General features: G+C 57.0%; 1 protein-coding gene across 2 annotated transcripts; it reads right to left on the bottom strand.

Moving 5' to 3' along the window:
- Positions 1-1,364: 1,364 nt before the first annotated feature.
- Positions 1,365-10,684, bottom strand: DOLPP1 (dolichyldiphosphatase 1). 2 transcript variants are annotated; one of them, XM_027035356.2, is made up of 8 exons: positions 10,471-10,674; positions 6,889-6,989; positions 6,589-6,673; positions 6,401-6,500; positions 6,072-6,170; positions 5,391-5,519; positions 4,866-4,955; positions 1,365-2,866 (listed from the first exon to the last, which is right to left on the bottom strand). In XM_027035356.2, the coding sequence occupies exons 1-8, from the start codon at positions 10,544-10,546 to the stop codon at positions 2,830-2,832; spliced, it is 717 nt and encodes a 238-aa protein (XP_026891157.1). In that variant the 5' UTR covers positions 10,547-10,674; the 3' UTR covers positions 1,365-2,829. The 2 variants fall into 2 exon arrangements, with proteins under 2 accessions (XP_026891157.1, XP_026891159.1); XM_027035358.2 differs by lacking the exon at positions 5,391-5,519 and having other exon boundaries at positions 10,471-10,684.
- Positions 10,685-14,857: the final 4,173 nt, after the last annotated feature.

Genomic DNA, 14,857 nt, shown 5'->3' on the forward strand with positions numbered 1-14,857 from the left:
GCTTATAAAGTAGAGTCGGCGAGGCTTGGGGACCGGACTGCAGGGGACGGGGAGGAGCAGGGCTGCCCGAAGATGGGGATGGTAGGCAGAGGGGGGTCACGGGGAGGGCTGTCAAGGGGGGTGAAGGCAGTGAGTCCACCTGGGACTCAGGGAACCCAGATGTTTATTCATTTTTGAGAGAGAGAGACAGACAAAACACAAGTGGGGGGAAGGGCAGGGAGAGGGAGACACAGAATCCGAAGCAGGCTCCAGCCTCGGAGCTGTCAGCACAGAGCCGGACGCAGGGCTTGAACCCACCGACCACAGGATCATAACCTGAGCCGAAGTCGGACGCTCAACCGACGGAGCCATCCAGGCGCCCTTTTTTAAATGTTTTTAAAATTTCATTTTAAAATCTGTCAGATCTCACTTTAGTTTCCTGTTCCCTACAGATATTTTCAAGTTTGTCTTTTATTTCCTTAAAACGGTAAAAACGATTCAGCCTGTGGCTGACCGTGCCGGTACCATTCTGGTCTGTACGCGTCTGCCTCCATTGCCTGCTTTCCGTGGGCTCTCGGTCACGATGCCGCTTCCTTTTGTACCTGGCCACCTCGCTCTGTATCTTGTGCACCACGAATACAAAACTGTTTACATAAGTAACTCCAATCTGGGGTGAAGGTTCCTCCAGAGATTTGTTTGCTCCTGCTGTGCACCCGGGGTGAGGTCACCGTAACTGAACGTCAAGGTTCTGTGGACTCAACAGGGGATCTGGCCCCAGCCTCCAAGCTCCTGTGAGGACACACAGTTCTGGTTCACCCTGACCCCGAGGGTGTCTAGTGCAGCCCTATGGCACCTCTGCTTTGTGGACCGAGGAAGGACTAGACTGCCTGCCTGGGGCCAGGCCTTGAGTTGGACTTGTACCCAGCTCACTCCCACAAGGGCCTCCGCAAACGTCTGGCTCAGTTCGCAGTTAGTTCTTGCAAAGCAAGATGCTCACCCGTCCTCGCGCTCAAGAAAAACAGATTAAATAGAGTGGAGGTGGCAGAGGCTTAGGAAGGGCACCCATGCCCAGTCCTCAAGGGCTGTCACACAGAGGGGAAACGGGCCTGGGAGCAGGGCCAGAGCCAGCCAGGACCACACAGCGGGGCAGAGCAGGACTAAGAAATGGGGAGACTTGTAACTGAACAGCTGACTGCGAGGTCTCCTCAGACACTGGTGGGGAATGTCACAGAGGCGGTTCTGACCCCACGTTCGGGGGCTGGGAGGGACTAGAGGTCTTGGAGAGCTTATGATTTTATGGTGTTTGCCATAGTCTTGCCCCTCAGGGTCACATGTCCCCAAAGGCACCCCCAGCTTCCTCTCGTGAGTTCGTGTGCTCAGGCCGCCAGAGTTCAAGATTTTATTTTAAAACAATAGTAAACAATTTCATTGATTTTTTCTTAAATCAAACCACCTCACACTTGGCTTGTCTCAGGCAAAAAGTAAAAAATAAAAGTAAGAAGGGAAGGGGAGGAAAACGTGGGGACTGACCAACCTTCCCCAGAAATAGGCCCCTGGTCTTGGCATCCGGAATGGCTTTTGGACACTGTCTTCACCAAATGAGAAAAGAAAGCACCGGAATATTGTGCTTCAGCAGCAGATTAGGAACCTCCACAAGGAAAAAAGGGTGGGGTGGGGGGTGTAGAACACAGCTCCCGAGCAGCTTGGTTCAATTCTCGAAACTTTTCCGAAGAGTCTGGAAGCATCTCTTGTCCACAACTCCATTTGAGAGCCGGACTTCAGAGATCGGGTTCCATGCTGGACAGTGGGGATCTGGGCACCCACACCCCGGACACAGGCTTAAGGGCACCCGGGCAGGTGCCCAGGCTCTCGGGAGGGCATCAGGAAGGACAAGGGAACGTTCAGAGCACATGGAAGGAAAGGAAGGAAAGGGAAGGACAGGGACATCACGCACCCACGGCTCCACTCCCCTCACCCGGCTCCTGGTTCCTCTGCCTTTTGTTGGGGTGGAGATGAAAACGAGCTACTAGATGGCAGGACAATAAAAGAGCTGTAAACAGCCTGGGTTTGCTCACCCACATGTGCAGGCTCTTTTGTCAGAAGGGGACCATTGTCTTGGGGACAGGGGACCGGAGAAAGCCCTTGTGGTGCAGGGTCGATATGGGGTAGAGAACAATGATAGCAGCCGCCAGATGCGCGCTCTCTCTGGGCCCTGCCCCCCAGACAAGGAAACACTGAACGAAGTTCTGGAATGGCATTGGTGGCACGGGGGGCGTGGGGGGGGTGCTCGTCTCCTCCTGGGCCCCCAGGCCACCTCTCAGGCCCAGGGAGCGGCAGTCTGTCCCCTGGGCCCGGGGCAAAGGGCCCCGGGGAGGCTGACCTCAGCCCCTCCTCTGTGTGCAGGGCATCCAGGGCAGAGCAGATGGGCCCTTCCCGCCCCGTCCCCAAAAGCCCATCTGCCTTTGACAAAACCAAAAAATAAATAGTGTGTATTTTTCACGCCACCTGGATTTCCTGGCCCTGCGACCAGGGGTGCAAGCCCTCCTCCTCTCTACGCCACACCCCGGTGCCCATGCCGAGGGCGTTTTCCGCCTGACCAGGGGCTGGCAGCAGCACAGCGAGGGTCTCTGGCCGTGTGCCCCTTGGCAGCAGGCCCTCCAGGGTCCCGGTTGAGGGGCCGGCTCGGCCCTTTGGTCCACCTTGTTCATTAAAATTAAAAGAAGAAAAAAAAGGCTCCACTTGGTGACTTGGGTCTGTAGAGGTCTCTGCTTCAACCCTCTGTCATTCTGTCCATCCTGCAAGGCATCATGCAGGCCAGATCTGGAGGCTGGACCCAGCCACACTCACCGGTCACTGCAGTTTGGTCCCCAGCTTACGTTGTCTGTTCCTGCAAAGTGGGGGATGGGGGTCAAATGTGAGGAGGATTCCGGGGCGGGGGGGCGGGGTCAAATGAGGGGACTCCTGGCACTCAGTGACCCATGCCCTCAGCTGTCCCCTCCCTATCCACGGTCCCACCGAAATGGGTGAATGCCCACCTCGGTAGCCCCAGTGATTGACTCAAGCTGGGCCGATCAGAGCTGTTGCCCTAGCACCTGGGATTTGGACCCTAGAGAGGATCGGTGTCTCTGGCCCGGGACTGTGTCCCAGACATCTCGGCTCTGGAGTTCAGGAACAGAGCCAGGAGACTGCAGCAGAAGTGGGGCCCAGGACGAGAGACCTGAAGCCAGAGGGACCTGGCTGGAATCCAACTAATTCTGGGGATTACAGATAGGCCAGCACAAGCAGGGCTCTGTTATCAACAACTGAAACAGACAAAAGATAGCGAGTTTTCCACCTGGAAGCGCGTAAGCAAAGATAGAAGGGCCGATGGATGTTATACAGGGGACTTGAGTTATTTGGTTGGAGGAAGGACTATATCCATGATGGGCCCAGCCACCTGAGGGAAGCAGGGATAGCGTCCCCCATCTTCTAACGGGGCTCATTGAGGCTCAGAAAGGAGAATGAATGGGCTTGACTAGAGTTCCACATAACTTTCAGAAAATGGGGGCGCCTGGGTGGCTCAGTCAGTTGAGCGTCCGACTTTGGCTCAGGTCATGATCTCGCGGTTTGTGAGTACAAGACCCGCATGAGGCTCGCTGCTGTCAACACAGTGCCCACTTCCGAGCCTCTGTCCCTCTCCCTCTCTCTCTCTCTCTCTCTCTCTCACTCCCCTCCGCTGCTCACAGTCTCTCAAAATTAAAGTTAAAAAAAATTTTTTTTTTAATTCAAAAGACGAACCATGCCCACCAGACAGATCCTGCATGAGTGGCCCCAGGCTCATCCCCTGTCCCTGTCCCTTCATTTCCTGAGCTCCAGCCCCATCGGCCTCTGTCTATTTGGAAGACTCACCAAGTGTCATCCTGCCTCAGAAGCTTTTCGGGTGCTGTTCCCTCAGGATCTTGTCATGGGCTCTCAGGCCCAGGGCACCGATCACACAGGTGCTTCATTCCTCCTGTCCCCCCTGCTTGCCGTGACCATCTCGCTCGCTGTGCTACCCAACAGCCCGGCACAGAGCAGGTGCACATGGAAATTTTGGTTGATGAAGGCAGGTGGCGGCCAGCCAGGTGGGGTGGGGCTGGGCCAGGAGGGGCCCTTCCACCAATAATGGGATTGCCTGCCCTAACCCCCTCAAATCCCCTTTCTTCACGGATCCAGGACTTTACCCTTAAGCTCATTAGGATAATTTGGACCACGATGCACCAGACAGATTTCTCGGATGCCGCGACACCCTGCCCTGGCCTGCCCCCGGGCTCCTCTCGCCAGCATCCTCCAGGAAACCTCCCAGGCTTACTCTGGAGCCTGGCCTCACCTCAGCTTCCCTTCTGAGCCTGGGGAGAAACCAGGCGTTCCTCAGCCCCGCTGACACCCCACCCAGGATTTGGGGTGAGTGGAGAAGGACAGTCGAGTCAGGAGGTTCCAGAGCCCAGGTTTGCTCCCACTTGCTATGCATCCACGGGCAGCCCCTAACTTCCTATGCCTCGGTTTACCCATCCGTAGGAAAGTGTCTGGACTAAATGACCCCCAGGGGCATCCGCATTCGGCAACCCTGAGAATCTCGGCTGCCCAGCTGTCTGGTTCTGAACTGCGGAGACTACAAGCACAGCTCTGGGCCAGACAGCCTGGGTTTCTTGCCAAGCTCCCCCATCCACCATCTGCAAATCCCTAGTCAAGTGACTCCTCCTCTCTTCCTTTGAGCCTCCGTTTCTCCTCCGTAAAGTGGGCCCCAAGGGAGGTTCAATGAGGTAGTACAAGAAAAGTGCTCAGGCAAGTGCCTGGCTATTGGGGAGCCCTCCAAAACAGGGGGCCCCACTGAGTCAGGACCCAGTGACTGCTGTCCCCTGACTCACCTGGCTTCTGCCCGGGTTACCGTGTACTCAAACCAGAGTACGTTGGGAATGAGGCTCGTGTCTCGGATGAGGAAGAACTCAGAGATAGGCCTGGAGAGACAGACACCCGGAAAGCCAGGACCACATCAGGACGTGAGCCTATCACCAAACCAGACTCTCCCACCAGTGCCTGGGGCTGGTGATGCACCCTCCCCCACTGCTCAGAGAGCCTTTGCCTGGCCTGTGACCCAGCTGCTGAGAGACCCAGACATGTCACCAGTGTGACACTCAGGCAGAGGCACTGCCCCACGGTATGCATAGCCCAGCAGGCCTCAGGCTGCTTCCTAAGTCCTTGAGAGCCTAGTTGAGGACAGAAAATGGTACCCTGGCTTCTGGGCTTGAGAAAACCCCTGGGGGAGGAGGATGCCAGGCAAGCAGGGCCTGCAGCCCATGCCCACCAGACGTGGGGACGCTAGGGCCCTCCCAGGGGGCCCGAGGCTGGGGGCAGAGGCGGGTGGGGCAGCCACAAGGCCAGGAGGCAGTTACCAGGCTGCTATCCTAGGGAACAGCGGGGTGAGGACCTCCTGGGTGAAGACGAACCAGGCGATGGCCATGAGGCTCCCAGCAACGCCCCCATAGAGCACCTGGCTCCAGGTGTGATACAGCAGGTAGACCCTGGGCCAAGGACAGAGGGAAGTTCATGAAAGCCAGCCGGCCACAGGCCTGCACGATCTCCCAGCCCGAGCGCCGGCTTCCCAGGGACCTATGCGTGCACACGGCAGGGACCCACGCAGATGGGACAGACTCCTGTGACTACGCAGCCTCCAAGCTATTTCCAGAAGGAGGCAGGGGGTTGGACCCCAATGGCTGCTCCCCCAACCACAGAACTGAAGGGCTGGTTCGGCTGGGATCTGCCTTCTGTTCAGCCTTCAGCTCTGAGTTTGTCTCCAAGAAGCTCCTCTGGGACACTGGGAACAGATGGCTGATGTGTGCAGGTGTCCCCAGGACCTTGGGCTCAGCCCAGAGGAGAGAGCATGGACTGGGCTAGAAGGGGGAGCCAGAGTCCTAGCCCTTTAAAACAAGGGGCCTGGGATCCCCTTCCCAGCACTGCTCTACAGGCTGTGGGACTCCGGTCCACACGGAGGTCCAACAGGGACCACAAATCCAGCCAGATCCCAGTGGGCAGGGTGGGGGTGGGGGTGGTAGGGGCTCTCCCTCCCTCCATACCTGCTATAGGAGACTAGAAAGGCCGCAGTGAGAAGACCCAGGGAGAGCACGTGCCTCCACAGCAAGTCCAGGAACCTGGCGTTGTTTGTTTGGTGCATTCTAGGAAAACAGGCCCATCAGGTGGCCTCAGCCCACAGCCTGGAGCCCAGGCCTCCCAAACAGCCCCCGGCCCCCTCCAAATACTGCTTGGACATCTCTTCCTTGGTGGCAGCTCCTCCCACCCCTGGCAGAGGCCAAGCCCCAAGGGTGTCCGAAGGGCTGAGAGTGAGTTCCTGGCAGAGCCCAGCCTGGGCCAGTTCAAGGCCACCCCGGCCAGAGCAGAAGCTTACCTTAAATACAGGAAAAGGAAGGAATAGACGGAGAAGAACCACATGAACTGGGAATGGCTGGAGGGCATCCCGTACTTGGTGCCCACTGCCTCGTGGGGGCCTGGGAGAACAGAGCAGGATGGAAGGATGTAGGCGTCGCGGTAGCATCCTGACCTGGGCACCCCCAGACCCCACGGCCCAGGCCCTACCTCCGCAGGGCCGTGGCTCCTGGATGACGTGTTTGATCAGCCAGTTGACCCCCTCGTTCAGTGCCAGGCCCCCGAGGAACGAGATCTGCCAGGAAGATATGTGGTCAGCTGGGCCTCTGTGCCTACCAGCCACCACCCAGGCCCCGAGACTGTGGCATCTGATTGAGCCTCCCAGCCCAACCAGTAAACAACCCAGAAGGCGAAGGCAGGGAAAGCAAAGTAGCTGGGATTAAACGCTGCAGAGCCCCTCCTCCCTGGCGTGGGGGCAGCGGATGGCTGGGCAGGGCCAGACTCACTCACCGTGTGCAGTTCCCGCTTGAATATGATGAGGGTCACAAAACCAACAATGACAAATACAGGGCTGAGGCTCAGGTAGGCAAGGAGGTGGCCAGAGAGATCACCTGGGGGGGGGGGGGAGGGGGGCAGGCAGACAGGGAGAACAGGATGAGCCACGCACAGTAGTCAGAAAAGGGGCCAGCACCCAGCAAGTCAAGTGAGGTCTGAGCCAGAAAGGAGGCCCCAGGAGGGCCCAGAGGGCAGGACCAGGCAGCCATGGACGCCTCAGTCAACCAGGGCACCATACCAACTCAGTCATGGGCACAAGCCCTAATGTGCATAGTTTAAAGCAGGTGCTTCACTGGCCCCATTCTGTGGATGAACAAACTGGGACCCATATGGGTTGCGTGACTTCAGCCTGGAGTCACACAGTGAGAAAGCGATGAGGTCTGGACTAAAATCCTAGCCTCGGGCCTGGTCCAGGTAGTAAACCCATCACCCAAAGCAGGAATTTGAACCCAGCCGGGTCTGAGCTAAGAGGCCAGGCCCCGTATCCCAAGGCTGCCCGGCAGGCATACAAGGGCCTCTGGAACACAGTGCCGTGCTGGGGCTGCGCCAGCCTCGTCCTGGGCCTCCAGGGGAACCTGATCGTCTCTGGACCCTGCAGGCTCCCGACAGGGCCCAAGTGAGGAGAGGGGCGAGGCTGCTTTGCCCCATATGGCAGCCTCTCCACTGGCAAAAAACTGGCACCTCCTACCCGCTTTTCACCCTGCTAACGGGCCTGGAAAGGAGGCCATGCAAGGATCAGGAACCCTTTTGGGAGCTGAGGACACTGAAACCAAGAGACAAGAGCCACTTTCCCCTTTGGTTAATGGCAGAGCTGACAGTGAGTCCAAAGGCTGCCCTCACCATCAGAGATTGGACGCTGCGTGGCTACTCTGGGGTCAAAGGGCATGCATGGCTCATGGAGCAGTTCCTGTGGCAGTGAAAAGGGGATATTAGTACCCACATCTTACAGCTGTGTGAGCTTTGATGCGGCCAGGCCCGTGAGACACCCAGCTCAGCCCCTGGCACCCCGGACACTTCCATGTTGGGAGAACCCAGCATGGGAAATGGTCCACACCACCAGCCTGGCTTCACAAAGGCAGCAGGAAGGTGCCCACGCAGGGCTGAGCTCAGAGTCCAGGTGGAAGAGATAGATGCTCCCACACCTGGCCTCACTCACATCTATCCACGGTAGGACTGGCTTGGAACTGGCATGGGGGTGGGGAATAGGCCAGCAACCTGGGTCAAAGGCTAGTGCTGCCCCAAGCCCACTAGGTGACACTGGGTGAGGCCCTCCCCTTTTCTAGGCCTTTGTCTCCTCCCTCATCTACCTGATGACCTGGTCCCTCCCAGCTCTGAGACTCTGGGTCTCTTGGCTACCCAGCTGATGCCTGGCCCGTCCCACAGCCGATGCTACCCTTGGACCCTCCCGCAGGTGCTGTAGAGACTTTGGCCTCACCACTCTGATCTAAGCCCCTCCATGGTTCCCTCTGCCCTTGGGATGAACCCCATCTCAGCTCAGCTCATCAGGCCCTGAAGTCCTCCCACCTCTGCCACAGTTCCCAGCACAGAACTCTAGTTCCCTGAATGATCCCGGCCCTGTCCCACTTCTGGACCTTTGCACACACAGGCTCCCCCAATCAAGATGCTGCCTGGGTTAATGCAACATAAATTAAGTACCCACCACAGCTAAAAAAAAAAAAAAAAAAAAAAAAAAAAAAGGAGAGAGGAGAGAGAGAGACGTTCCTGCCATTGCAGAGCTCTAAGTCTGTGGGGGAATCTGTAACCAGGGCATCGCTTATGATGCACTCGTTAGTATAGATATGGGGCCAGTGTTTCTCCCTCTACACGGTAGGCTCCAGGAGAGCAGGACGGGGTCTCTACACCCTGCTCAATCCCCCAAGCCCAGTACAGCATCTGGCCCTTAACTGGGCTCAAAACTGATGCTAAACGAGTGGAGAGGGGTGAAGGAAGCAAGGATCAGTGTGATGAGGGCACGAAAGGGGCTACAGAGGAGTCAGCAGAGGACTAGACCTCAGAGGAGGCCCCCAGACTCACCCAGGTCCCTCCTCCAGACACCCACAGTCCCTGCAAAGGGTCCCTCATCACAGCCTGTGTCATGCTGCTCATGAACACCACTTTCCTTCTTCTCATTTGTGAGCAGAGAAGCTAATCAGAGGCCACAGAGGGGAAATAATGAAGGTACTAAGGCTTAGGCAAGTTCCTTCCCCTCTCCAGGCCTCAGTTTCCCTCATGTAAAGTGGGTTTTCTTCACAGTCCATATAGTGCAGGGGGCATATGGGCCTGTTCATCGTTCTAAACGCAGAGCTAGCTCAGGGCCTAGCACCCAGGAGGTGCTCAGCAAATACCAGCTGAATGAATGGTGGGCATAAATGGTGGGTGGGTAGGTGGGCAGGTAGAGTCCAGTGCCTGGCAGGGCTGCCCTGCCCCCAGTATAACCCAGCATACTTAGGGTCAAAGTTCCCTGGCATCCAGCCCTGGGGCCCTCAGCAGGGTCGGGTTCTTACATCTCTGCACCAGAGAGCAGGGTGAGTAGACCCCCCCACCCCACCCCCGTCCTGGGGCAAATCAGGGCTCCATGAGGGGCCCCCAGCCTCACCCAACACCCAATCATCCTACCCAGGGAGGGTGGGTTGGGCCTGAGGGTCCTGGGAAGACAATATTAACTGCAGTTCCACGCTGAATGCTCATTGTGTCCCAGGCATGGCACTCAGCATTTCTCACACCTCGTGTTGTTTCTCACATCGCCACTAGAAGGAACGCACTGTGATCAGTCCCACTTTAGAGATGAACTGACCGAGGCACAGAGAGGCGAAGTCACTTGCACCAAGCCTCAGCCCGAACTTGAGCCCAGATATCTCTGATCCTAAGGCCCAAGCTCTACACCGCTCTACTAGCCTCCAGAACGGTCGCTAAAGGACCTCTCGGCTGGAAAACACTGCACTTCTAGAGATGCATCTGATTGGGAAACTCCAGAAATCAGATCCCAGGGGCCGCCTGTCCCCTCCTCCGGTTCCCTCTGTCGCGGAGCAGGGCCCTGCTCAGGGCGTGGCACAAGTACTCAAACAACGAAAAGCTTCCCGGCCTCGGTTTGCACACTCCCAGCAATGGGGAGCTTTTTGCAGCCCCAAAGCGCTGTTTGAAGGAAACAGGCACTCCCTGCACGCAGACGAGGGAGTCTGGCTTCTCTGATTCCAGGGAGGGCAGGGAAGAAGGACCCAAGTCCAGGCCAGTCATCCTTCCCCGCCTCACGCGGACCCCAGCCCCATTACAGCCCACCCACGTCCCGGGACCCGGGGGAGCGGCCCGACGGCGCAGCCGCAGAGTGCGCGAGCGAGCCGCTCACAATTTCGCCCAGCTCATCGCCGCACCACTGCGCCTGCGCGGCGCGCGCGCCGGCCGAACCCCTCCATGGCTCACTATTTGACAGTTCCCACCTCGGTCCCCCGGCGCCCCCTCCGCGGGCTCGCGCCGGACGGAGCGCCCGGGGCTGTGACCCGGCCCCAGGAAGGCGTCCTGCAAGGCGGGACCGCCTTTTACCTGTAGGATATTCGACGTGGGTGAGGGTCACCGGCCGCCATGAAGCGGGGAGCGAGCACTGTCCGTCCGCTGCCATCTTACCCGGAGACCGGGCTTCGCCGAGCAGCCAATGGGGAGCCAGGGGGGCGGTGGTCCTGACCTATCACGCCGGGGAGGCGCCGCGTGCCCAATCGGAGGCCGATACAGGTACCGGCGCAGCCATTTAGCGTGCCGGCCCTGAGGCTGACCCGAGTGGCGAATCAGAGAGCCGGACCCCGGAGCATGCGAGCCGACCGAGCCGGCGTCCAATCCAGGGCGAGCACAGGTAGGAGCCTGGCCAATCAGAGAAGAGGAGGGTTCCAGCACACAACAGAAAGGAGAACAGCCAATCATAAAGTGAAGCGGGCTCACGATGTGAGCAGGACGGGCCAATCAGGCTCTAGCTTGGGGGGCGTGTTGAACTTTGGTGGGAGCTTTGGTTTGTCTGCAGAGGCTTCCCCTGCACCCCAAGCCCGGCCGAGTTTGGCGGGCGCTGGGCTCCCGTAAGAAGACATACTCGAAGCGGGGAAGCAGCCTCGGCACGTTGGAGTCAGAGCCGATCCACTTTTGCTTATGAGTAAACTGAGGCCAAAAACCCAGAAGGGACTTCTTTTTCTCTGTTTACTGGCCGGCGGCACTTCTGTTAAAAGTGTGTGGGGTGGAGGAGGGGACCCGCGGGGGCGGGGCGCACACTCCGCGCCCTAAATGCTTTACAGAACGGAAGCTTAACTGATGCTCGGCGAGGATGTTTAAGTGAAGTTGAGAAAGACTCCTTTCTTTCATTCCATTAGTAAAGATGCTTTGATTCAGTTACGTTTATTTTGCTTTAGGCATCTTGAGAGCATTTTAAACAAGAGGCCGGTTTTCCACCTACAGCTTAGTTTCCCGGAAACATTCCTCTCAATGGCCACAAGGCACTGCGTAAACAGCCACACCTTGCCACCCACCTTTCCGTCTCCTGTCCCCACGGTCTCTCCGGTTAGATTGAATTACTCAGGCCAAGCAAGATGCCCGGCCCTTCTTGTCTTCTGGCCTTAGTACAGGCTGTTCTGCTACCTGGAAAGCATCACCCCTTCTGCCCCACTTTGCCTAGCCAAGTCTGGCTCAGGTGTCTGTTCTCACTTAGAAGTTTCCGTGGCCAGGTGAGAGGCCCGCACGGGGTTCACAGTCACAACCCCTCTTCTCCCTCAGCACTGACCACACTGGACCATTATTGGTCTTGTCTGTCTTCCAGGAAGCAATGATTCTCTGACTTCATGCAGCACCAAGATCAGCTTGTAGAAATGCAGATTTCTGGGTCCCACTGGGGCCTGGGTTGATCCAGACTCCTGGGCCGGAGTCTTGGAGTCTGCATTCCTATGTACTCTGGGGGCCCTGATACAAGTACGTCTAGCCACACGTGGAGAAGCCTGGGCAACTTGAAGACAGGGCCTGTTACGGATTTGAGCCTGGCCCAGACCAGTGCTAGAAGAAATGCTTGACAAATAGCATAAGACCTTGTGACAAGAATAAAGCTGAGGGTTCCACTGACCAGAGGGGCTCAGTCTGCCACAACCATGCGAGCCACAACCATGAGCTGAGCTGGGCTGAGTCCTGACAGGATGGTGACTCCACCCACCAGCAAGCCATGAGGGCCCACAGATGCTCTCAACTGTACTCAGCTCCTATACGGCTCAGCCTGAGTTTGTCTGGGTCAGCTGGCCCCATCTCCCTGCCACCTGCCCTCCACTCCTCCCTCAGGCACTGCCATTATTAGCCTGTGAGAAGCAGGAGGTGTGAGAAGTGGGCTGTGAGTTTCCCAGAATAATTCTCTGGCGCAGGACAGCCATCCTGAGCCTGGCTGCTTTGCCCCTCCCTGGTTGGCGGCCATTTCACTGATGAGCAAATAGGCCTAAAGACGCAAAGCCCCTGAAACCCAGACCTATCTGACTCCAGAGTCCTCTTGCCTCAGGGAGAGTGTTCTGGAGGAAGTGACAAAGATGAGGAACTCTAAATTGAGAGGGAGTTGTCCAGAGTGGGATTTTCCTTCCTGGCAGAGGGAACAGTATAAGCAACTGTCCTGACCCCACAGTGTGGCTGGATGGAATGGGCAAAAGAGAGGGAGGGGGCACGTGCTGGGGGAGGGGGACGGGCAGGGGCGTGACCACCTAAAACTCTGAAGATTACCACCGATGGTGAGGACAGAAGAGAGCTCTGAAGGATGGGCTGGTTATTTGATTGGGCTTTGCTTCTTAAAAAAATTTAAAAAATGAGGGGTGCTTGCATGAATCAGTCGGTTGTGTGTCCGACTTCAGCTCAGGTCATGATCTTGAGGTTTGTGGGTTCGAGCCCCACATCAGGCTCTGTGCTGACAGCTCAGAGCCTGGAGCTTGCTTCAGATTCTGTCTCTCTCTCTCTCTCTCTCTCTCTCTGTCCCCCTCCCCCCATGCTCAGGCTCTCTCTCTCAAAAACATAAACATTAAGAAAAATTTTTAATACAATGTAACATTCATATAGGAGATTCCGAGAATTGAACGTGTACAGCTTGATGAAGTCCCATAAACTAAGCACATTTGTGTAAGCAGCCTGCAGATCAAGAACCAGGGCTCTGGGAGACCCTGACACCCTGTCTAGTCACTCCAGGGTGACACCATACATTAGGTTGGTCTGAATTTTGTGGGTTTTTTTTTTTTAATTTTTTAATGTTTATTTTTGAGAGAGAGACAGAGACAGAGACTGAGCGGGGGAGGGGCAAAGAGAGAGGGAGACACAGAACCTGAAGCAGGCTCCAGGCTCTGAGCTGTGGGCACAGAGCCCGACACGGGGCTCGAACCCAGGGACTGCGAGATCATGACCCGAGCCGAAGTTGGACACTTAACCGACTGAGCCACCCAGGCACCCCTGAATTTTGTACTTTCTATAAGCAGGATCCTACTGTAGGTACTTTTTGCAGGGGGCTTCCTTCACTAGCATTGCATTGGTGAGATGCATCCATGCTGTAGCCTCTAGTTATGATTTGTTCACTCTTGCCGAGCGGCATTCCATGGTGTGAACGCCCCACAGTTTATTTTCCATTCGACTCTCGATGGACATTTTGGGGGGGGGGTCAGGTTTGGGGAGTTATGAGTAGTGCTGCTCAGAACATCGTTGTGCATATCTTTGCCGCGCCAGAGGACGCATTTCTGACGGAGACATGCGCGGGAGTCGTGGCAGGGTCCCAGAGACGGCAGAGATGGTGGGTCCAGCTGCCATGTGGACGAGAGGCTGGGCAGTGTGGATGTGCATGCTGCAGGGAGGCTCCCGGGAGGCTGCAGGAGCCACCTGCCTCCTCCCTGGGCTGAGGGGTGGACCAGTGAGGCCCCCGGTATCGCTCCCAACAAACCGGGAGGTGCTCCACTCTTGGTCGCTTGCACTAACTTCACTACAGCCTGCAAAGCAGCTCTGAATGCGCCCAGTTTATAGCTGAGGACAGTGAGGCTCTTGAGTGTCATCCCCCAGCGCCCATTGGCCAGGTCACCGGGCTAGTGTGTCAGAGCCAGGATTCAAACCCAGGTCTGTCTGCTCGGCGGGCCCAGGTTTGGAAGCAGCCTGCATCCGATGAGCCCAACTGCTGGCTTCCTGCTCCCACTTGCCGGGAGGAGTCCTCAGGGGAGTCCTGAGACCCAGGCTCTTCCAGAGTCCCCAGGCGTCCCAGGCAGGACTGGTCTTTCTTCTGGCAGGGAGCTCACAGGGCAGTCCTCAGAGGTACAAAGTCCAACTCTGTGCACTGTACCCCAGCCGCACTGGTTCGTGCTCAGAGTCCTTTAGGAACCTCCCCATCTCTGGGCTTGGTTCCCCAAAATGTGCTGCTGCCCTCTAGATTAGAGGTTCATCCGTTCGCCTCAGAAACCCAGTTCTCCGGCAGTGCCAGACCAGGAATGGGCACATCACATCAGGGATGAAGAATGAACACGACCAGTGGGGCGCCGCCCTCAGGAAACTCATTTCAATGAAAGTCTATGGAACTCCTGGACCCCGAAGATGCCAGTTAGAAAGACAAATGGTCTCGGGGCACCTGGCTGGCTCAGTCGATAGAGCGTGCAACTCTTGATCTTGGTGTCGTGGGCTCAAGCCCCACGTGTGGCATAGAGTTTACTTAAAAAGAGGCGGGGGAGGCGCCTGGGTGGCTCAGTTGATTAAGCATCTGACTCTTGATTTCAGCTCAGGTCATGATCTCACAGTTCGTGGGTTAGAGACCCACGTGGGGCTCTGGGCTGACAGCATGGAAGCCTGTTTGGGATACTCTCTCCCTCGCTCTCTGCCCCTCCCCGACTCGCACAAGCTCTCTCTCTAAAATAAACAAACAAAAAAAGAGTACCTTTCCAATAACCTACCGATGTCTGACTGCCTG

Source organism: Acinonyx jubatus, chromosome D4, assembly GCF_027475565.1.
Source record: "Acinonyx jubatus isolate Ajub_Pintada_27869175 chromosome D4, VMU_Ajub_asm_v1.0, whole genome shotgun sequence".
NCBI classification, from domain to species: domain Eukaryota; kingdom Metazoa; phylum Chordata; class Mammalia; order Carnivora; family Felidae; genus Acinonyx; species Acinonyx jubatus.

What these genes read in the sequence shown, in the direction of transcription:
- DOLPP1 (XM_027035356.2), bottom strand. Translation starts at nt 10,546, where the DNA reads ATGGCAGCGGACGGACAGTGCTCGCTCCCCGCTTCATGGCGGCCGGTG. An exon ending in TCAAGCGGGAACTGCACACG is followed by an intron (nt 6,674 to 6,888) that starts GTGAGTGAGTCT and finishes TCTTCCTGGCAG; the next exon opens with ATCTCGTTCCTCGGGGGCCT. An exon ending in GGAGCCACGGCCCTGCGGAG is followed by an intron (nt 6,501 to 6,588) that starts GTAGGGCCTGGG and finishes CTGTTCTCCCAG; the next exon opens with GCCCCCACGAGGCAGTGGGC.